The following is a 25,017-nucleotide window of genomic DNA, read 5'->3' as shown; positions in this document are numbered from 1 at the left end:
GTTTTTACTAGTTAATGATTTTAGGATTCAGTATTTTTAGCATTAAGGAGCATTTCACTCATTCTAACATGAATTAAAAACATAAATGTGAACTTGTGTCTATAAAAAATCTACTATTTTCTAAGTCCTTTTACAGAAATACCTTACAAGCAATGTCACCGTAGCAGAAATAAACACTCCTAGAACCCAGAATTCCATCTCTTAATAACACAATACACTAAAACTCCTTAGAGAAATCCTAGGCAGGGAAGGTAAAAATGAACCAGGGATATCTTTGTGTGCCAAACAGCAAGGAGTCTCCCAGAGATTAATGATCTACGCCCAAAGGGCAAAGGAGTGGCCATGAGTTCTGTAACTCCCAATAACTAAAGTTAAGACTGTGCAAGCACTAAGGAAACAAAGAAAAAAGTATATCTTAAAGCCCTGACCCCCCCCCCAAAAAAACTCCCTGAATCTATGATACTCAAATGAAAAAGACTCAAAATCAAAACAAGAAATCCTTTTCACTTATTACCTTCTAAGTACTGTAACTCTGGCCCTAATTCTTGACTTTGAACATGGTGAAAGGAAAGCGTGAGGATTTAACCTGCTTTTCATGTAGGAACTACAACTATTTCAGGGTAACCAAACAGGTTCACTTCAAACAGAAAAACGTTTTATAGAATAGCACCAGTAAGTAAACACAAAAGGAAGGGTAGAATTGGGAAAATCACATTTTTATCAACCCTAGTGTAGTAACAGTTTTAGGAAAGATTAACAAAGTATCTAAGCCATTAGATGAGTAGTTGATGAGAAACTATCCTTTCGTAATGAGCCCAAAATAACACCGCACAAAATACTCTCTAGTGAAGGGGATAAAATACAGTTGAGCAGAAAAGACTGTCCTCACCCAATTTCTGTGATCAAGGTCAGCATCACCAAGTCAGTCAAGAAGGCATTATATTACTTCCAATTTAATCAATACAAAAAATACAATAAGCCGGTTAAGTTCAAAAGGTGCTATGCAATCTATAGGCAATGCACGTCTCTCTCTTAAAAACAACAGTATTCTCAAGTGAAAAAAGGGAATCCAATGCTTAAAAAGACTTAAAAGGTCCAAATATCCTGTTGGCATAGGATACAATGTTGGCTTTTGTTATTTTCAGAAAACCAGCTATAAAGGATAATTTTGAGGTAACTACAAAAATCTTAATATGATCTGGATAATGAAAGAAATTAAAAATTACCAAAATGGAAAAGTAGATATTACTAACTGAAAAAGCTGGTTTCAAAAAATTATGTACAGTATTATACTGTTTGATTTTAAAAGTATATAGATCAAAAGGCTGCATATTACATGACTAATAATACAACCCCTAAATAAGAATACTTCTTTTTACTCATTTTTGCTTATTTTGAATTTTCTATTTTTGTTATAATGCACTTGACACTGTTTCTATTAAAATTACATGTTTTATAATTATCTCAAAGTCTATTTACAAAGGGTCATGACAAAATATTGCCTTGTCCTATGACTTAGAACCAGCTCCGTATGTAGTTTCAAAGAAATGATTTAACTTCTGCCCCCCAAAAGGTATAATAATATTAATAACACCTAAGGTTTAGAATAGCATTTATGGTGAACCAAGAACAATTTTTGTCATTTTAAGAACACACAAAATCACTCCCAACTTCAAAAGGTTCTTATGTGGAAATGACACCAAAGGAATGATTAGATTTATAATTTTAAAAATAAAAAATATTAATGTTCACACAATTTCACTTAAGGAAGCAGCTCCGCCTAAAAATATTTAGGGTTGTTATGTCCAGTCAAGAGGGGAGGGAGAGCAGGAGACTGTAGAGGTTCAAGCCAAGTCTATAACTGGAGCAATTCCTGAGAGGATATATTCTTTTTTAACCCTACCTTAAAGCATAAATGAAGGAAAATAGGAAGTAACCAACAGGAAAACCTAATGCACACCAACCAACAGCAGTAACCAAAACCAAACCAAACCCACTGCCATTAGGCAGAGAAACCAAAATAGCTACCACTGATGTGGAATTCCTAGCCAAGGAAGTTACAAGTTTTGGTCAAAAATGTAAAATAAAATCATCCAAGTTTTTCTGAGCAGGACACCAGCGAATCACATTTTATTAAAGTACTTGTGATGACTACTAACAAACTAACTTAAGCAAAACTATTAATGGCGGAGAATGCCAGATTTTTCATTCTAGGAATCTGAAAGGCTCCACTTCCCTCAGATTCTTCCCTTCTCGATCACCGTCTGAGATTTTACCCAGCACCTTGGCATCAGCGTAAGTTAAAAAGGTATAGAAAGCTAGTGTCTGTGGACCAAATACTTTCTCATTTAGTCCTACCACCTTTATACCCTAAGTATAAGAGCCCCATTAAATGTGGTCACTTTAACCAGCACAAGATTCATATGTATCGTTACAGGATATGAATACTAATCAGCAAAGATTTCAAGGGCTTATTAATACAAATTCAACATCTTACTATGCATGGATAGATGGAGTGTAACAAACAGCTAAACATACTAATCAAAAGGTTAGAGTTTCCAGTCCAACCAGAAGACCTTGGAAGACAACCCTGACAATCTACTTCTAAAAATTCAGCCACTGAAAACTATTGGATAGTTGCAAAGTTCCCTGCCCCAGAGAAGGCAGGTTTGATGCACTCCAACTTCATTAAGTGTGGGAACAATTAAGAAAGAACCTAACCTAGTAAGAATAGGAAGCCGCAAGGATAAAGGTAAAGACAACACTTCCGCCCAGTCATAATAATTCAGACCTGAGACAAAGGACTGCTTTTAATGACAAATACATGGCAATCCTGTGGTGGGAACTCTTAACCAGAAGAATGGAGTTGTGAAATGCCTGGAGAAGAGGTCAAAGTACAGAAGGTACTGTGAAGGTAGTAAATTGGTGTGTTAAAGGAGTTAGAAATGCTGGGAAAGGAATTATAGGGGACAAAACTGATTGCACAAAAATGCCAAGTTCGACATTGTTCCCATTTCAAGAATGCAGTGAGTGGACCTGAATGCCCACTTTTCCATGGTCGGTGGAGGGAAAACCTCATCATTATTTTGTGACAACACAGGATTAGAATTTGTGAAAATTCAATAAAAGGCCTAGAATTCCTCTCCTGTTTGTTAGAACTCGATGGTCCTGGACAAACTTTCTCCTAAAACAGTTTCCTTTGTTAAAGCAGTTAAGGCAGGTCAGCTGGTCTCCAGCATGAGAGACAAAGCACCCAAACACGGCTAGCAAACAGGGCTACCAAAGGAGCCTGAGCAGAAGAGGAAAAAGCGTAAAAAAGGGGGGATGGGGGGAAAAATCAGTGGTCCCAATCCTCTTAGCTGTCTGAAGAAAAAGAAAAACACACAAGATACAAAACCACCGTTTGCTTCTGAAAAGAAAGGAAAAAGAATCCAGGATAAAAATACCTCCCAAAAAGTGCTTTCTGGAAAACAGAAGGGGAACAACTGCTGTGGATTCTTTAAGACTTTCGAATGTAAAGAAAATAATAATAATTTCAAGTTGTGGAAGTGATTGTCATAAAAGATAGACGTTATAAAGGGGCATGGGCCCATAAGTTCTCTGCCTACAATTATTTGTAAAATAAGAGTGAACTGGGGGGAAAAATTTATATAGGGCATAATTCTACTGACCCACATGAGTCACTGCAACTTGACTCAATACAACCGGTTGCTTTTTACACACACACTCCTTCATTCACTTAATTATTCTAAATATTGGTCATTCTGTGCAAGAGACACTGAGCCATAAAGGCTAAGAAAGTATAGAACACTGTCTTCAAAAAAAAAAATCTTCAAGTTCCCTAGAAAGAAACACAGATCTGTAACTCTGCCAAATACTCTATTACATTCAAGATGTAATACATTCTATGTGGGCACAGAAAAAACTTCAGAGGTGGTAGCATGTTATAGATGATTCTTTGAGATGTTAAGCAGACATCAACAGCAGAGGCAGAAGCAAGAGCAGTCAGAACATTCCAAGCAGGACACAGGCTACTACAGACATACATAAGGCATTAAGGAAGGGGGTGGGGGAGGCAGTCAATGCTACTCATATAAAAACCTATATGGAGTCTGGGACTGGTGGGGGATTGGGTTCATTTCTAGGAAAGCCATGTTAGATTTCAACTTAATTAGGACCTATGGGATCCTGATAAATAGCAACAATCAATGGCTCAGTTCCTACCAAGGAATACAATCATTTTAAAGCTCCACTTCCCTCAGATTCTCCCCTTCCCAATCAGTTTGAGATTTTACCCAGCACCTTGGCACCATCATATATTTAAAAGGTATATAAAGCTAGTGTCTCTGGAACAAATTCTTTCTCGTTTAATTCTAACAATCACATGAGGCAATTGCCATTTTATAAAGAAACTGAGGGTCAAAATGACTGAGTAATTTGACCAAGCTACTAAAGTCAATAAACATTGCTATGATTCATTCCCGAGTATGATTTCAAAGCCCAAGTTTTTCACAGCATGCTATCTCACAAGAGAATACTGATTTATTTCCATATTAATAATAAATTCTCCATAGAAAAAGGCTCAAGTAAAAGTAACTCAAGCGTTAAAATATCAAGAGATGAACACAAAAATCTACTGGAACTTCCAAAACTGCTATGTCAGTGATCTCAGTACTGAATTTTAAATCAAACAGTTCTTATGCCAAGAATTATACCAATACATACTTTAATTATTGAAGTTAGAGATGTAAGCAAATAAATTATTAGAAACTTAAGTTATATTAAGAGACAAAATCTTTCAAATCCACCATTTGTTTTTCCATATTACAATTCTGATAATTTTTTCTGATAAATATTTTTAGGTAATTTAAAGCATGTAAGATTAAGTGAGGCACTTAAGAAAAAGAAAAAAGATGAAAGATTTCTCACAGACACACAAATTTTAACTTTCACAAACCGGCTATTAATCTAAACAAGCATTTAATAATAAAGTGAGATTTAATGATTTAAAGATATCAAGCGCCAACTTGGCAACTACCCGTATTGAGTTTTACAGGCAGTGCTGCATAATGGTTAGGTACCAATCTATAGTGAAGTTACCCAGCATCCCTTACTGGATGACCTTGGACAAGCTATCAAATTCTACTTGTGCTTTAGCTTCCTAGGGTTAATAAAATCTCCGCTCACATGGGGTTATTAAAAAGATTAAACTAGTTAATGTACGACTGATGCCTGGAACACAGTTGTTTTTCAATAATTGAACAAATGGTACAGCCCTCTGCCGTCAGAGCCCACCAGAACTAATAAACCCAATCCTTCTAGAGAACTCCAGTGTATAAGAAGCTCTAACTATACATTATTTACAATATTAATTTGTCCTTTTAAGAATTTATTTTAACGTACAGCCTAGCGTAAAATATCCCCAAAACAAAAAACACCACTTCTTTCCAAGATTAGTGGCAACTATAGCTGCAATAAGGAAAGACAATTAAAAAGAGAGAAAGAGGTGGAAGAAATGCATACAAGGCACTTTTCCTTCTTGCCTGGGCTAGGTGGTCACAGCAACTCCATGAGGTCTAAGACCCGTGGACGATCTGCCCATCTGTGCAAGGAGCCCAGGGGTGTGGTTTGTTCTTAGCAAGTTGGACTGACAACCACAGAGTCAGCAGTGTGAACTCAAAAACTAGTCCCAGGAAGAAAAGATCAGGTTTTCTGTTCCCTGAAACACTTACAGTGCCAAGACTCTAGGGAGCAGTTCTACTCTGCACTGAAGGGTTACTGCCATTCAAAAGTGATGGAAGCAAAGTGGGGTGGAGTGGGTCACATTTGAGTTCAGATTTTTATTTTTCAACTGAGATATAATTTACACATACAATTAGATACTGACTAGTTTCATCATTATATATAAACAATCAAATCTTGATCCAGGTGTTAAAAGAAACTTTTCTCTTTTTTTGTAGTTAGTTCAAGGACTGTTTGTTTGTTGGCCTTTAGGAGTGTTTTCCAGTCCAGTCTGTTGGGGCACCAAGCCCTGGCCCCAAAGTCCATTTTGGCATTCCCTAGGGACCTCACAGCTCAGTTTCCTTGCTGTTCTGTTGCACCCCTTACTGTTTTGCCTCGTTGTGGTGGAATCAAAATGGGAGTAATTCCCACACTGTGTCTCCGGTGTTGTCCCCTGTAGGGCTATCGGTCAGTGAGGGATGTCGTGTCTCATAGAGGGCCGGCCATGTGGTCCTCTCTGTGGACTGGCTGGCTGCTCTGAGCGGGAGCATCGTCCTCAAGACCTGGTGGGCCAGGATGTGCTCCACTCTCTCCTCCTCCCCCGTCATCATATGCCGTGTGCTCCAATCAGATAAGTCCCTCTCCAGGAGCTGCAGATTCAGTGCTATCCTCTGAATAAATTCTCCTGGGGGGAAGGGCAGGTATCCACGTAGTACTTGGAACTGGGGCCGGCGCCTCATGCCTCTCCACTGGTTCCCTATTCCACATTTCTTAGCACTACTCTTATCATATCCAAAAGAAAACAATGTTAACTAATTTCTATAGTCTATCTAGCAAAGCCAATTTAATGTAGAAGACAGCTGATAAGGTAGATCTTTAAAACAACATGGCTACTTTATGAGATAAATAAATTTTATTGCTTAATCAAAGCATCCAGTCATAACTTAAAACACTAAATAACATGTTCCAAGTCTCAACAAAACATCTTCTGGAAAACTAAACAATATGTCTTCCTCACCTCAAATTTTTATTTTAGCCTAAATTAATGGAGCTTATTGACCATGATTTTTAAATACAGTATAAACAAAACAACAAAACCCCAAACTTATTGCCAGCAAGTCTATTCTGACTCATAGCACCCCTATTGGGCAGAGCAGAGCTGCCCTAATAAAATTTCCAATGCTCTAAAATTTTTACAAAAGCAAAATGCCACATCTTTCTCCCGAGGATTTGGCTGGTAAGTTCAAAACACTAACTTCTCAGTTGGTAGGCAAGCACTTTAACCATTTTAACCACTGTGCCAATCAGCCTCCTTTATATAATATGCATATCTTTGTAAGGTTCAATACAATAAACATTCAGGTATGTTTATCCCTAAACTACTCATACACAAAAATGCAGTGTTAAGTATACAAAGGAATGACTACAGTCAGACGGTTAACAACCCAGAGACAACAGGAATCGAAAGCAAGTTAGCAAATACCAGGACTTCACTTAACTTTATTTCCCAAGAATTTCTGGAGCTTTTTTTCCTTCCTGGCAGTGCTTTAAACCAAAAGGAAAGCAAAGGCTCATTTGAAGGGAAAAATAAATTCAGCCATTGATTCATAACTATACCAAGTTTATATTTCTTTCATCAAAATTTAATTTTATATTTAAAATATACTTTCCAAGTATGTCACAGTTATATACATATTGTCAACTTTTCTACTAAAAGCATGTTTTTAAGTTCCAGCCACTTACACGGCCTTCCATAGTTTCTCATTTAATGAAAGATTTGCTATTTTTTACTAGATTTTAATCTTTCCTTAATTATACTGGATAGTGATGATGGGCTGATTTCTAAATCTGATTTTCTCTGGAGGAAAATATAAAACAAAATTTCCTTCAATTGTCCAGTTCATAAAGCTTTAATTTTCATTATTTAGAAACAATTTACCCTAAAATAAAAAACATATACAATCATTAACACACAATCGATGCAGCCCAAAAAAAAGGAGGCAAATGGGTGTGGGTACAGAGGTGGAAAATCTTGAACTACAGAAATATTAAGGCAAGGGGTAATCAAACTTTATAAACAGAGGGCCAGTTTACTGTCCCTCAGACCCGTTGGAGGGCCGGACTCTAGTTTAAAAAGAAACTATGAACAAATTCCTATGCACACTGCACATAACAGGGCAAAAACACCGGGCAGGCCGGATAAATGTCCTCGGTGGAGCGCATGTGGCCCGCAGGCCGTAGTTTGAGGACACCTGTATTAAGGGGAAGAATACACACACACACACACACACACACACACACAAGTGGCTGTAAGGATGAAGAAGGAAAAGCTAGCACCGTAGAATTAAAAGGAAATTAAAAATACTAACTATGGACTAAACCCTATAAACACTTGATGCATTTCCTCATAGAATACAGAAACCAATATTCCACACCCAGTTTTGAAACTAAAAATCTTATAACTTCTGCTACGTTAACTGATCTGAGCCTCAAATAGTTTCTTTTCTGTAAAATCATGCCAATACCACTTGCTGTCACTATTCTAGGGGTTGTTTCAAGAATCAAGTATCTTAAAAGATCTTGTAATCTACAAAACTGCAGGACATGCTACATTATAAGACAGGCATCATTATTTTACAGATTGTATGAAACTAAGACAGGAGCCCCGGTGGCACTGCCTTATAAGTATTGGACTGCTAACAAGGGTGGCAGTTCAAACCAACCCAGATTTATAGCCTTAGCTAGGTACAGACACTACTACTCAGAATCAACTCAGTGAATGGCAGTATGAATTAGAAATGTCGCTTAAATGTCTAAGCTATAAGACAATTCAATGTGGTATTTTTATTTTAAAAGTTATACATGGAACTCTAGTATAGTCATGAACTCATATTTACTTTAATGTAATTTTTTGTATAAAAGGTTCCTTTTAATTTTTTAGTCATCTACTAAAGTGCTAAACCAAAACGAAAAATTAACTGCCCAATAATCTATGAACGCTGTTTTTTTACTTCTCTAAATATTTCTAAATCCACGTCTTTATCGCTTTTTGAAGCTGTAAGAACTTTTCGTGACTAAAAAGTATACCCACAATTCTGCTTAAAATGTAATTATACATCTCACTTCCTAAAATGGAACATCTCACTCTTCAAAGATAACATTAATAACTGCTAACAATTCATCTTCCTAGCAGCACCTAGGCAAGAAATCTAGTCTCTAATCAAGGAGCTGTGAAACTGCTGCACCTTTGAATCTAGTAACACTGCTCTAGTAATACACTCCAATAAACAACGACTATGCAAAGATATTCATATACTGCTACTTAAAAAGAAAAAAAATAGAAGCCCTAACAATGATGCCATAAGCAAACAATGGTATTCAGTCTGATAGCCTATTACCTAGATAGTTTTTAAAGGGACAAGCACCAATTGACACAGAAAAATAATATGAAAAACTGGACCACAGAACAAAATGAAACACTGATCACAACTACATGCACATGTACACTGACATGTGCTCATATGTATATGTGTATACTGATAGAAGATAACTTCCACTAACATGTGAAAGAGAAATTTTCTTTAAAAAACTATTTAAATTTAAGAATTATTGGAAAAGCATTTAAAGCCAAACATACTTATTTTTTAAACATATCTGTCCATGATAATGAAGTTAATATTAAGTACTAATTAAACTCAACTAAATATATATTTTAATTGTTTCATTTATGCAAATTAAAACATGGAAAAAATAGCTTAACAAGTCTCTAGTAATGCTAGCAAAATCTAAACTCCAAATTGTAATTTACTTAGTGTACTTAGTTGAGGGAAATATTAGCTCCCTGAAATAATCTAATAAACTTTTCTTCAAAGTAGTTTATTATGAAATAAGGTATCTTACATCTGTGAACATTTAAAAATTTAAGTTACCCAACTAACTGGTTTTAACGAGATACCAAACAATTACCTTCTTCGGAGGTTTCTGCATGAACATGATAAGACTGGTTTCCTGTTTCAGAACTCTGCTGCTGTGAACGGACACACACACACACACACACACACGCACACACACAGTTTTGCTCCCACTTAAAAATACATCTAGGATTGACCACTAATGACAAATCAAACAAAATATGGATATCATTACATAACAGCTTTCAAAGACTTCAGTCTTAAATATACTTGAACTGCATTAAATATACCTGAACTAAACTGAATGCTCAGTTTCCTACAGTAAAATTATAAGGGACAATAAAGAATGTTAAATTTAATATTGAGATTAAATCAAATCAGCACTGCTTAAATGCGTAAGAAAATGTCATTAAAATTCTAATCTTTGTATTCAATGGTAGAGCAAGTTAATTGTAAATTATCATTCCAGTATAAAAGTTATACCTTTATCATTTATTTTAACAGAAGTCATTAGATAAAACACATTTGTGGCTACACTATAACATGCAAAAAACCTAAGGTTACTTTTAACACAAAAAGACAAAACCAGTGACGTGCAAAGAAGCTCAGGGCTATAAATATCAGAGTTTGAAAATAAAGGAACCGTAAAATTTGGTGCCAATTCACTCACAATTAGCAAAACTCTATTTTGTAAAAGAGGTTCTAAGATTTCCAACTCTATTAATCTTTTAGACTCAACCATGCACTAATACAGTAATAATCAAAGCCTATTATGCAAAAGGTACACAAAGACTAAAGTTCTAATACAAATATGTCTATCAAGTAGGGTTTTCCTTAGTAATTCAATTGTAACTAAAAATATTTAAATTTACTTCACATAATAAAAATGTAACTTTCACAGAAAATCTTGTGACTTGAAACCATTTTCATAAGGAAAAGCTTCACATCAAGAGTATGTCAGTCGTCCTTTTATATTTAGCTCTAATATAAAACAATAAAACTCCAGTTCATACTGTGAATCACAGAATCATTTGAAAAAGGACTTTTATTTTCCAGCTAGCAACCAGTTTTCCTTAAACTCAGCATTTTTGTAAAGAAAGGTAACATGAACTAGAAATATATGTGGATTTTAAAATATGGAAGTATACATACCAGAATTCATTTATAATTACTTGCTCTAATACTGCAAAGTATCATTTGGCAACAAAGTAGGGGGGCGGGGGAGACAGAGAAAACTATGTCAACATAAAAAAATTTTTTTAATTATCTGATCCTACTAAGCGCAGCATACAATTTTTACAAACTTCGACTGAGTCTAAATCAACTAGATAGAAACTAAGGAAAACAACATGGAACTTCAATAAGCCAACCATTCACCTTGGGGTGAAAAGAAAAGGAAGTTAAAGAAAAATTCTACAGTGGCTCAAAATGCCAACAGAATTTCAAATGGAGAAGTTCAATTTCCAGAATATAGGCAAGAAATAATCAAGGTATAAGTGAAGAAAGCCGGCAGTCTGAACAAAGCTTAAAGTAAATTTTTAAGTAATTTACAGTAAATCAGTTTCCTAAAATTCTCCAGTAATTAATTCTCTGATTTATCAACATTTAGGGAAACTACAATTTGAAAATATCAGTATCATATATAAATATCCTAAGTTAAAATATGAAGCTTCCATTACAATACCCAAACAATCTACTAAAAACAGAATGACTACAAGACAGGGTTTTCATTGCATAATCTTTAGTTATCAACATGTATGTCTATATTTTAACAAAATATTAATTACAATATAAACTATTAGGTGTCATTTTTATAAAACATAAAATTGGATATTAATTTCAATAAAGCATAATTAATAGAGGATTCCAAAAGAAGTGGTGTCAAACCACTGTATGACTAGTTTATCTTAGTTTCTTCCTATGTTTGAGTAACAGATGGCAGGCCTTAGTTCTTGGACACTACACAGTAATCACAATCTGTGTGACCTTTTCAGCATTAAAAAGAATCCAAATACCTTACTGACCTGCACTGTGGCATACTTTAAAGTACTACTACATATAATCTTGAAACATCTGACAGGAATTCGGGGTGTAAAACCTCTTCATACTATCAATGTACTACGTTATTGTATATAGATTTCCTATAACTAGAGTATGAACACTATTCGGATACTAGATTGTTCCTGGGTTTTCAAAAAACACACATGCATACTCTCATAAACTATTTTTGCCATCATCAAGTTTTCACCAGCACCCAAAATATAGAAGGTACACCTAAATTAAAATCTCCTTCAATTTAAGAGTTCGAGCAAATTTATTTTATTTGGGAAAATGCTACTCTGAAAAACAATTTTGTTTAATGTTTCTATCGCAATACATTTTGTTCTAAAGAGTAAAAATTAACACATTTTATTGATAATGAGTTATCATTTAGCTAATAAGGCTATTTCCCTCTTTTACTATCTGACACTTAAAAATATCTGAAATAAACTAGCAAAGGCAATTTTGCTAATAAAAACTAGTATTGGCCATAAATGCAATTACACAACAAACCATCAGTTAATATCGCCAGCTGCCTAGACAATAAGACAAACACAAATCTGTCATTCAAAATATGCTCAAGGGAACAGCAATGCCCTTTCCTTTTAAAGAAAGGAAAGGACTATAGCCGCTTTGCTATAAAATGTGACGCCCTACTCAAGTAATCTCTGTATCAACTTCAATTTCAACATAGCATTCCTACAACAGTAACATTGGCATTATCAAAAGAACTTCTACAACTATTTTGTCTAACTTAAATAAATAATTTCAAAAAATACAAGTTTTCTAACAAGTGAATGGGAGGAGATATAAGCCTTCAATATTTCAGATTATGGTTTTGTGAATCAAAATCTTTTCTAGTATATAGGCCATCTTACATACTCTTTATAAAATCAGAAAATAGAAAAAATATTAATCAGAAAGTAGAAAACAAGCTTAACGTATAATTACAGGCAATGATTAAATATTACTGATGATATCATCATTTGATATAATTAATGCAACTATTAACTGCTATGGAAAATGAACACGTTTGAATTTACTACAATCAACTAGATTTGAAAGTACACTTTTTGAGCAAATTTGAGAGCTAGTAATATGGAAGTATAAAGGTGTTGAGAAATAGGAAAATTGGGTATTTTTTTTTAATTCTTTCTTTAATAAGCCACATTGTTATAAAAATCTTCTAGTGAGCATATGGAACTTTCTATTAATATACTAAAATAGGCACCATAAGTCTTAATTCAACTAAATTACAGCAATGAATGACTAATGGTTCTTCTTATACAAACTAAAGCTATCACCTGATTACTCTTGGTTTTAAAACATTTATCAGTATCTCCAAATACCTCCATATAAATCTCAGAAAGAATCCATTAAGCGCAAGGCAAATATTTTGAGAATGACAATGGCAACAAATGTACATATGCGTTTGACACAATGGATGTATGTATGGATAGTGATAAGAATTGTGTGAGCCCCAATAAAATGATTAAAAAAAGAAAGAATCCATTAAGCTCAATCACTGCTTAAGCATCTTAAGAATTTCAAAAATAAGATTTTGGCATTTTATTCTGTATGCAAAATGAGAGGTAAAGTAAGCTGTAGAATTAAGCAAACAAAAAAATCAAAACAATCTATTCCTAGAACACTTTCATAATTATGCTTGCTCTTAAAAAATAATAATAAAAGGCAATAATCCACTAAAACTACCTATCTTCCTATCCCTAGACTAATAATCTAAACTTCCATATCATTTTTTTTCCTAAAAACTCATTAAAATGAGATTTTAGAGAAACAGCATTTAGTTCAACAGGCTGACACAAAATCTAGGGTTTGGAAAAGGGCAGTGATAACAAGCATTAGGTAATTCCTAGAATAAGCTTCCTTGACCTGGGAAGATTTTAGAAGTTTCTAAAACTGGTCAGAAATTTGCCATTTTAGGCCACCACTTTCAATGTCACCATTTCTGACTACATCTAAAACAGATTTAGAATAAAAATGTATCAGGTTAAAGAATGCACTAGACAACCCTAGGAGCACAGTAACTCTCCATAGCCAGATAGCTACATAATTAGAGGAAATAAGGGTTACTTTAAACACTACTGGCAAAATTAAAATGGGAAGAATAAAAAAGGCGCTTTTAGCAAACCATATGTCCATCCTGTTAAGAGGCGTAGTGCAGTTCTATGTAACATCCTCCTGAAGACCACCTAACAGTGCATTATACCTACAAATATTCACTGAAAACATTTTCAGCCTTTTCTAACCAAAGTTCAAGGCAACTTTCACCATCAGCCAAATAACCCGAGTCCTTTTCAAATGAAACTTTTTTGCGACTATTGATACTTTTTGTGGACAAAATTCTTATAAATACTGGCCTAGCAGCAATCCGTAAAATTGGATTCTAAGTCAGCATCCATATTTTAGTAATCTGTATGCACCACAACCCATAAAGGGAAGACTTTCATCGTAGTCTATATTACTTTATTATGTACTAGATATTTTAATGCTCTAAGCCAAGATTTCTCAACGATGGAAGTACTGGTATATTGGGCCAGGTAATTCTTTGAAGTGGAGGGCTGTCCTGTGCATTGTTGAATGTTAGCAATATCCCTGGAATCTACCTGCTAGAGGCCAGTATTGTCTTGCCTTTTATTTGTACAGACAAATACAAATGTCTCCAGAGGATATAAGGTGCAGCAGAATCACTCCAGTTAACAAAGAATGATCTTTAAAAGCAAAAAACACAAACTATGCCTCTAGCAAACCTAAGCCACCACCATACAAGGGTCTTCACCCACGTGTTAGAGATGGGAAATTGAGAATCACTAAGAATTAGTGTATCCTTTAGTACGTAGCTAATCAATGGCTATGCAAGGGTGTAAACTACAGACTTTAGATCTAGCTAACTCCCAAGCCTATATTCCTTCCATTCATTCCACCACACAGCCATTCTTTTTGTAAACTTATTGCCTACCTATACAGTTACGATAACATTTGCCATGCTGACCTATTTAGTGTTTATAGATCAAGAAAGATAATGTATGAATGCTATTCACCTAAAGCAGCCCTGGTGGTGTAGGGATTACACTTTGGGCTGTGATACACATGGTCAGCAGTTCAAAACCACCAGCCGCTCTGTGGGAGGAGCACTGGGCTTTCTACTCCCAGGAACAGTTAGCACCTTGGAAACCCACAGGGCATCAGTATTGACTTGCTAACAGTGAATGTTGTTTTGTTTTTAGATTGATTAACCTAAAGCAGAAAAACATTTAGGATCTGCTTACATGGGAGAGAATACAATAGTTCCCCAAAGTGTGGTCCCCAGATCAGCAGCGGTAGCATCACTTGAGAACTTGTTAAAAAGCACAAACTCAGTGATTTCCCTGACCTAAGTCGCTGGGTCTTGGAAACCCACCCGGGGGCTCAAGATGCACCCCCATCCTTCTCTGCACTCCCTTCCCTCCCGGGAGTTCTTGCCTGGCCTCAATACAGTCTTTCTCAACTTCCAAAAACAAAAGAAAGCACAAACTCGAGAGCCCGAACCCAGATCTAAACTGAATCAGAACCGTTAGGAGTGAGCCATTCGACCTGTGGTTTAACCAACCTTCCAGGCTATTCTGACGGCTTCCAAAAGGTGGAGAACCACTATGTAAGGCTACAAGAATACTGCATCAGGTTAACAAAAAACACGCATCTAACTTTGTAGTTAATTTTGTTTTAGTCTTTAAGTTACTGATACTGAAATTGAAAAAATAATAATAAAAATGAGCAAAGTAATAGTTGCCCCTTTTTATCTTTGCAAAATCTCATGAGAACAGGCTGTGTTCATCAAAATAGACAGGTTTTTTAAAAATAACTTTTGACTCAAGCCCTCACATCTTACATAATTAAGACAAAATGTAGAATGAATTTTAGAACATGACAAAATAATAATTCATAAATTATCAAGGGTTCATGAGGGAGGGGGGCACAGGGAGGGAGGGGGGGAAATGAAGAGCTGATGCCAGGGGGTTAAGTGGAGAGCAAATGTTTTGAGAATGATGAGGGCAAGGAAGGTACAAATGTGCTTTGTATGTATGGATTGTGATGGGAGTTGTATGAGCCCCCAATAAAATGATTTAAACAAAATATTTAGAACATGGCCAAATTAACCCTGGTAAATCATCATTTTCATATTTGTTGGTGGGAGAGGAAGGCTAGGTATTCTATAAAGTAATTCATAAAACAGTAAAAAAGAGAAACACTTAAAATCAGGCTTAACTTTATCTTCCCAGACTTCCTTTCATATACTGTAAAAAGTTTTCAATTCTTTATCATTTCATCTCCAATCAATTCGGATTAGAGTATTCGAAAAATAATTTGCCATTTTAAAGATGCATAGATGCTATGTTTATAAATCACTTTGAGAATACATACGACTTAATACCTGACTCAAATAACACATTCCTAACAATACCAAAATACTGCACATATAAAATTAGCAGAACACAGTCCTTGCAATTACTACAAAAGGGGAGAAAACCTAATAGTGCTTATCCTAAAAATGTACAAAAATCAAGCAAAATAAAAGTCAAATGCAAGTTTTGGCTTGTGATATAAAGAAAGGGGGAAAAACGTGTGTAGCATTAAAAGTGAAAAGAAAAAAATGAGTTTTAGACAACTCAACTTTGCCCAGATATGGAAATGCAGAGCTCAAGTCTGTAACTTAATTCTGGACCAGAATTAATACTAGTTTACACCTAATAAAGCATACAAAATTATATTAAAAAATCACAGGGAGTCATATATAGTTAGATAAGGTGTCAATCATTCTGCCACACACAAAAACAAGCACCAAACTCACTGCAAATCAAACGATTCCTTGTTGAGGCTACTAGGATTCGGCTAGACCAGGACAGCCAAAGCAGTGGAAGGGTTATCCCTAGGGACATTTAATGGCTGTTACAGGGCATGTCTCAAGCTTATTCTACCTTTCTCCATACTTGATAAAAATTACATGAAGAAAAAATCCTTTACCTCTATCTTCTCATTTCTATGGCTTAAAATTATATTGTAAATCTTGGTCAAATGTGAAAGCCAGGCTCAGTATTACAGATGTTTAACATTAAATTAAGCACATGTATTATATTAACATTTTAACTCATCGCCTTAGTCGATTTCAACTCACAGTGGCCCTACAGGGCACAGTAGAGGCAACAGCCCCACTGGGGTTCCCACACTGTAATCGTTACAGAGGCAAAGGCAGACTGCCACATCTTTCTTCCTCAGTGCAAACTGCAAGCCTGTTTGTTGGTCAGCAGAAACACTTAACTACTGTGCCACGAGGAACACCGATATTAATGTACAGCCAGATTATTTTAAGTGCGAATTTTATTAAATAATGTAACTTAACATTCAAAGTTGTATGACTCCTCTAAAACGTTGAGCTTTAACTACAGAAATATAGCTTCATGGCTAAAGTTTACATAACTTTCAAAACTTACATTAAAGCTTTTATGGCCTCTGAAGGTGAGGTCACTCGGAATAAAAACATGAGTCTATGGCATGTGAGTGGATCGATCTTCATACCCTTGATACAATTTGATGTTTTAAAAATCCACTCCATGATGTCCTAATAAATAGGAAGTTCTCATCTCACCTCATTATTTCAAAGCAACACTTTTTGATGAGCATGAACCTTGCAACAGAAAGTGTGCAGAGCTTTACAATTAAACAGCAAAATCAGGCACGTTGCACTCTGCAGTCCTGGAAGGTGTATCTGTTTTTAAAAACCCTCATAGCTTAAACCAACTAAACTCCTAACATGCCTAAGACAGGAAATTCAGCAACAATCTCTGCTCTTCCCATAAATGAACTATAAGTAAATTTCTCGCTCATGGGCAAGCTTTAATTTTAACAAAAGCAGCAACTAGCAGGCATTAGGAGCTTACCATGTATCAGGTACTATGCTGAGTGCTTTACTGATATTATGGCATTTACTCTTTAAGTTCCGTTTTATGTGGCAGGTACCCAATTTCCTTAAAATCACCCAACTACTAATTCCAAAGCAGGATTCCAACCCAGGCTCCAGAGGCCACACTGCCTCCCTAAAATCCAAAATGACACAATATATACATTTAAACTCACTGCTATCAGTCAACGCTGACTCATAGCAACCCGTGGGTTTCCAAGAGACTGTCGCTGTTTATGGGAGTAGAAAATCCTGTCTTCCTCCAGAGTTGCTGGTGATTTCAAACTGCCAACCCTGTGGATCGCAGCCCAAAGTAACCACTATACCATCAGGGCTGCTCTAAAATCAATACTTGACATTTTAAAGTAATTTAAATAGAGTTAACCGCACTTGAAAAGTTATAAAAGGGTAATCTCTTACTTAAAGTAAAAAAAAAAATTTTTTTAAACATTACGGTAGAGGGCTGACTAACTTTTTATTTATTTGCATATGTGTATGTATGTATGTGTACACGCACACACTAAGTTAGAATCCACAGTCCATGTGTGAAGTGATGACTAAAGAAGATTACATGTATAACCACCTACAATGTAAAATACAAACAGCCTTCTTTTCCACACTACATGCACGGATAAAGCTACCAGTACCCATCTGTCACTAGTCTCAGCATTTCCAATGAAGTATATATCTCAAACCTGAAAATGACCACCCATCTCTTCAGGCAAACTGTAAATGGAGACCGTTTATCTTACCTATATTGACCTAAATCAAAACGTCCCACCCAGAATCAATTTACCCCTAGTTTTTATTTATTCCTGTTGTACAATCGCTTGCAAACAGCATTTCTTATTCTAGTGCAAATTAGTTTAAAATAACCCACTGCTAAAACCTTTCTGCAACCAATGGGAGGGAGAGGGAGAAAATGAAAAACCAGGGGAAACGTGACAAGGTAAAGCAATTATACTAGTGTCACCCTTTCAAACCAATGAAAATGTTTTACACTCGCAAATGCATATATTCAGCCCTCAAAGAGAACAATGAGACATGGGCCAAAACATCTAACATCGAACAAAGTATTACCATCTAGCAAAGAATACTTGCGGCAGTCGTACGGCCTACATACAAGAATTAAGGATACTAGTTTTCTCAACTAAGGCAATTAATTTAGGTTATTTCCTCTAACCTCAGCATTATTGGTATCTCTGACAAGTACATTCATTTCAAAGGTAACAGACAGAAAAAAATTGTAAAACAGAACTGAATTATTACTGACCCCAATCTCACAAACTGATACAAATGTCAAGTCACTATCTTTAAAATTTTGTTGTGGTTGGGGTGAAAGTTTACAGTCCACATTTGTTTCCTATTCAAAATCTATATTTTGTTTTGTGATATTAATTGTAATCCCCTCAATGTAACAGCAGTCTTTCCACTTCCTCCCTGACTTCCCCGTTTCCATTTGCGCTTCTTTCCTGGTCCTTCCTCATTTCTGAACTTTTGTTTTGGGGCAAATGTTGCCCTTTTGGTCTCAGATGATTGACTGTGCTCATCTTTTCTTAATGAATTCAAGCTACAAAATGAAATTTTCAATGATGACCATTGTAAAAATCAAGTGTATCTAACAAAATGGGGGAGGTGGGGCAGTAAGAGTAAAAAAAAAAAACAACTGAGAAGAAGTTTTGAACCCCATGGTCTCTACAGAAAAGATAGAAATAAAACAGAAAGATGGCTACAGACATGGCATTAAATTAGTTTCTTACGAATATTATCTTCTAGAAGCTAAATTCTGACAATATGAGATATTTTCAATATTAAAAAAGGTCTAACAAGTGAAAAACTATCATATGCATACACATTTCTAAATTTCTCTTTATATACTGACTTCACATGCATTTCCTCCTCCATTTTTCTTCCTAAATAGATTGAGATTAACACCATTTACATACAGATTATTGAACATGAATGTCCGAACTTTGAGAATCGATCTTTCATAATGAATATTCCTTCACATAAAGTGACTTAAAATTATTAGAAAGTTATCAAGTGAACAAACAGCATGTGGTTATAAATTTCAAAATGAAACCATCTGAAAATATGAATTGAAAATTCTACTTCCAAATTTTCTAACTCTAGGAGGTTTGAGTATTTATTACGGTTAGAAGAAAGTAGATGTATTGGTTGGTGCATACAAAAATAAATGTCTCCAGCTACTTTTCCCAATGTTGTTAAGATAAAATTCAATAGTTAATACACATGAATTCATTTTTCTGTCTTTCTAAAATTAAGTTTAAAACTAAGGTAGCTACTTCTTGATATATTTTATGATCCTGAATCATTTAGAATTTATTTAGTATTTTGTAAATACTTTAATTCTACACTGATGACTATATTATGCAAACTTTTACAATGGACAGCAATAAAATTCCTTTTTCCTTATATTGAGTCATATAAACTACAAATTACTCCTTTCAGATGTACTTTACTCTTGAGTAGGCCTTATGAAAATAAAAGTTAGTAAATTTCAATATAACAATTAGGTGGCCAAATCATACTCTTCAGAAAAGAAATATACCCCAACAAATGCAAATTAATATACAATATAAGTATTCAAAATTTTTTAACTTCATAATATGGTAATTTAATAATCATTGATCCCAAAAGAACACTACAATAGAGCTAACTTTAATAACCACTGCATTCTTGACAAGTAACAAACCATTCCTCCAAAGCATAACATTCTGAAAACCAAACATCTATCAAGTAACAAAAGCCTAACATTTGGGCAGTCTACAGACACTAAATAGTCTGCAGTCTTGCATTCAGCGAGACTTTGCAGACTAACATTAAGAATAAAGCCCTACCAACAAATTATTTCCTCAGAATAACTCAATTTTGCACACACAAAAATTTAACAGTTATGGTCCTTAATCTTGCTGATTATGAAAAATTACCAACCTTTGTTGTCTAAAACTAACAATCATGATCTTTATAAAGCAAATTTAACTGCTAATAGGATGATAGTTGAACTAGATACTATAATTTACCAGAGAAAAAATGTTCAATGGCCATAAAACATATATTCTGATATTCTCTCTCTCACACGCGCACACACACACACACACACACACACACACACACACACGAGAACACCACTACAGTAAACCAAAGTGCTCTGGTATATCTAAAGTATTGAGACTACAACTACCAAAAAAGCAAATCTATCACTGCCTTTTTCCTTAGTGCCTTTTTTTTTTCCATTTTAACATTTGGCTGAATAAAACCACAACTCTAGAAATTAAGTGTTATTAGTCATTCGATGCAGTATTTGATACTGCTTTCTATGTATACTTTAACTAAAGTAGAATTTTAAAGAAAGCTTTAAGCATAAATTCCACGTGTAGAGGGTCACGTACTCTGATATCAAAGGAGAACTTGCCAATCACACCTCACTGTTCACATTTAAAGTTCACATTTTAAAGTCTTAAATCCCTGCTAACAAATTAAAATCTACTGGGAAGAGTAAAAACATCCTAAATACACTTTCAATTCTGGAAGAAATCTAAGTCATTATCATACATTTTCATGACTAAGAATGGGAACTTCTTGCACAAAACTAAGAAAGCATTTAACAAACTTGGTTCCATATAATCTAGATGAATGTCACTAATTCATGCCAACTGTAGACTCCTTTTGACACAAATCAGAAGAACTTTTCCATATTGATGACCATTTGTGTAAGTGGTCAAATTCAGCCTTAGTAAAGTTTTTCAAGTAATGCATACTCTAACCTGTCCAAATATTCTTTTAAAAGGTTACTTTTAACTCAACAGAAAACTTTTTTAATGTTATAAAGTTACTTCTTGGGTGAGATTTATCTTCATTTCAAAACAAAACGTGTAAGTCGCTGTGCACCTTTACGTCCAGAGCTAACAATCAAAGAAAGAAAACTCTTCAAATAGAAAGCATATTCTTCACAAAAAAATAAACTATTCCCCTTAGGTTCCTGCTCCTTTAGGCAAAATGATTACTGACATTTACTAAGAAATTTTAAAGAATATCTTATTAACACTAATGCAATTAGATCATTTTATCTATTGCTCACTGCTACAATTTACATCATCCAACTTCTGGTCCAAGTAGAGGCCTTCACAAAACTAAAATACTAGTAATTTCAGGCCAATAATCTATTTTCACATACTCTATGCACAAGGCCTACCTTTACCTTTCAATCTCTGTGAAAAATGAATACTTTATCATCTGGGAGGGGGCCGGAAACTACCCCCATCCTTAATCAAAACTAGTTTGTCTTGTCTGAAACTGCAAAGATTAATGGCGTTTGATAACCACTATCTTCTGAAGTACAAAGACCTAACTTTTAGAGGAGCAAACTACACACCGTTACAATTCTTGGTTTCTGTCTTATTCAACAAGCTGACTCAGTAAATTTAGGGTAGTGGTGGATGAAAAAACATGAGCATTTTAGTTACAATCTGAAACAAGTAACGCACTCTCGACAGCAGTTCTGGACAGTAGCTGGTAAATTATACTTTGACATTCTATACAAGTCCGCAAAATTAAGGATACCTATAGGTGTCAGAGGACTTGAAACCTAAATAAGGTTAAGTAGCAATTCTGGCACCACAATGATACTTAAATTTCATGTGAGAACTGAAGTCTAATCTCTACGATCACCATTTGCTACACACAATACCTTTGGAATCCAAAGGGCATTATCATTTGGGATCATAAACGACTCCATCTCCATTCTAGTACCAATGACAGGGACAGGAAACACAAAATGCAACTCAACAGCAAATCCCAGGGCCTATCCGATCTCACCCCGAAGGGAGGGAAGAAGGCAAATTTAACAAAGATTTTATAAGGGCGCTTCGCAAGGTCTATTACAGCTCCATTGATTTCAAACTTCTAAATGAGGTTGGGAGTCGCAATTAACTTAGTTTACCCGTCCAAACCGACTCTGGCCCCCGATCATCGCCAGAGCATGATTCCGCTCCTAAGTTATGCAAATAAGCCCCACAATTCACATTTTAAAGAAATCTACCCGAGCAACCCAGGAAGCTAGAAACAATCACTGCAAGATTCTGATGCAATATGCGTACGTGCAACCCTAATTTTCATTTTAATCTGATCTAGACCCTTGATCTGGGGCCTAGGCCAAGATGTAATCGAAATGTGCTCAACCTCAAAGCGTCGACTTTTCTGTGCATTTGGGGCACCGGATTCGCGAGCTCACGAATCCACGACCAGCGTTACGGGCTCCTGGGCAAACGGGAGGACAATAGCCCCCTAGGACGAGAGCCCCGACAGACTAGAACCCCCTCGGCGTCCTGACACTCGCAATCAGGCAAGGGTTCCGTCTAGCCGCACACACCCAGGGACGAATACCTTCAGGAGCGCCACAAAACACGGGACACACTCTAGCAGCCCGACTGGGCTTCAACGCGAGGGTCGCCCCATCTATGACAACCGCTCGCCTCCGTCTACTCCCACGTTCTAAGCGCGAGTGCCCGAAAGGCAGAGAAGGAGCAGCCGCAGAAATGGATACAGGTCAAGTCTAAGTCGAATCCATCCTCTTGGTATCTCCTTTTGTTTCTGCTAACGATCTCTTTGATGATGGCTGTCATGTCTGGGAGCCTGTGGCTGAAGAAAAAGGAGGAGAGAGATGGCAGAAGCTGCTGGTGCCGGGGCTTCTTCTGCAGGATGGAAATGGCTCTGGACTTGGCGGTCGCGGATGCCCCTCGCTCGCTGGCCGCTTGGCTCTGGACCGCAGCCGGGTAATGGCTGCTGCGGCGGCTGCTGCTGCTGCTGCTGCTGCTGGATGCTTGCAACGACTGGGCCTGCTTCTCCTCAGTCGCCAGAGGCCTGGCAGCGGCGGCGGCGGCGGAATGGGGAGAAGACGAATAATCCTCGGATCGGCTGCCTCCCCCGACGGCCTCCAGAGCCCGGGCCAGAGGGGGTGCGGCGGCGGCGGCGGAGGGGAGATTTAAAACCGGCCCGGGTCCCTGGATGTGCCGCCGCCGCCGCCGCCGCCGTGTTGGAGGCAGTGGAAGGGGAGAGACCAACTCTCCGGCGTTCCCAGCCCTGGAAATGGTGACAGGCGACTCCGACCCCCTCCCCGGAGCTGGAGCTGCAGCCGCCGCGGCCGCCGCCGCTTCTGCCCCCCGCTCCAGGAGCGGGAGGTGCCGCCGCCGCCGCCGCCGCCGCGCCTCAGCCGGCTCCCTCCCGAACCCACGGCTTCCACCTTCCCTTTCGGGAGAAGCCGAGCAAGAGGCTGCACGGTTAGAAGAGGCGACGGAGAGGAGGCGAGAAACGCCGCCGCGGTCGCCTCGGCCGGCCCGCCGGCTCCCCGAGGGCGCTGCCCCCGCGGCTGCTCACAGGCGCTGAGAGGGGCTCTGGGCCGCGGCCGCCGCCGTCTCTCATCTCCCTCGCCTGAGCCCAGCCTCGCCTCACAGCGGCTCAACTCTCAAACTTCCATCATGGCTGCAGCTTCCGAGAGGAGAGAACTAAGCGCAGCCGTATCGCGGCGCCGAAGCGCGTATCCTGCCGCAGTGCACAAAGAGTTCCGCCACATCACCGCGGGTCTGCCCGCCCCCTCCGCCGCCTCGCGGGGAGCCCGGGCGCTTCGGAAGCCCGAAGGGAGACGGGAGGAGGACGGGATCGCGCGGGGCTGGGGGGTGGGCGGATGGGGGTGTAAAGGGGGGCTGGGCAAGACGGAGGCGGTTGGGAGGAGGTAAAAGCGGCGGCTCCCTGTGCGACCGCAGAACCCTTAACCTGCAGGCGCTTCTGAGCATGCCCAGTGAGACTGCCGGGGCTCGCTTGGGCTTGTTCGGCGGCGCCCGCCTGTAGCTGCACTTGCCGCCGCTGCTTCTGCAGCAACGGGGCGGGGGAGTCTGGAACAGGCTGCGGCCCGGCCCTGAAATCCGACAGGACCCCGGATGGGCCGCTACCGAGGGAAGGGAAACATGATGAAAGCTAAGGCGCCTGCACTGAGCAGTATCACGGATTCAAATATGAGGTTACCTGTGCACAGGTGGAAGGGCCAGGTGACCGCGCTGGACAGTATCTAGGGACAGGCCAGGTCAGTCCCTGCAGTGAGGACACCCCTCCCCCTTCCTCTGCCCACTGGTCTCCCGGGCACCGCCAGCCGTCTCCCTCCTTTGGCCCCGATGTCGGATCACACAGCTTTGCATGGATTTGGCTGCGACAGCCTGTGTCGAGAGGTCCCCACTCCTTCACGCCTCCACCCCCGGTGTCCTCAAGGTGTCAGTCTTAGCACAAAGAACAACCCCCTATTGTGTCTCCAGCGTCTATCTTCGCCGGCTCTTTCACCTCCCGCTTCCCCGGCTATTTGCCCTAAAAATGAAAGCG

The 25,017-nt window shown here is 37.8% G+C and overlaps 1 protein-coding gene and 1 pseudogene across 1 annotated transcript in view; one reads left to right on the top strand and one right to left on the bottom strand.

Moving 5' to 3' along the window:
* PTEN (phosphatase and tensin homolog) overlaps positions 1–24,020 on the bottom strand; it is a gene marked incomplete at its 5' end in the record, with an annotated part of 88,676 nt that extends 64,656 nt beyond the window's left edge. Inside the window, one exon of the mRNA XM_075534638.1 lies at positions 23,195–24,020. Within this exon, the coding sequence (XP_075390753.1) occupies positions 23,195–24,020 (826 nt within the window). The remainder of the gene's footprint in view (positions 1–23,194) is intronic.
* Positions 2,931–3,552, top strand: LOC142429548 (rRNA-processing protein UTP23 homolog pseudogene; annotated as a pseudogene).
* Positions 24,021–25,017: the final 997 nt, after the last annotated feature.

Source organism: Tenrec ecaudatus, chromosome 16 (assembly GCF_050624435.1).
Source record: "Tenrec ecaudatus isolate mTenEca1 chromosome 16, mTenEca1.hap1, whole genome shotgun sequence".
Classification (NCBI taxonomy): Eukaryota; Metazoa; Chordata; class Mammalia; order Afrosoricida; family Tenrecidae; genus Tenrec; species Tenrec ecaudatus.
Note: the sequence above shows the minus strand (reverse complement) of the source record. Positions and strands in the feature narration are given on the sequence as shown.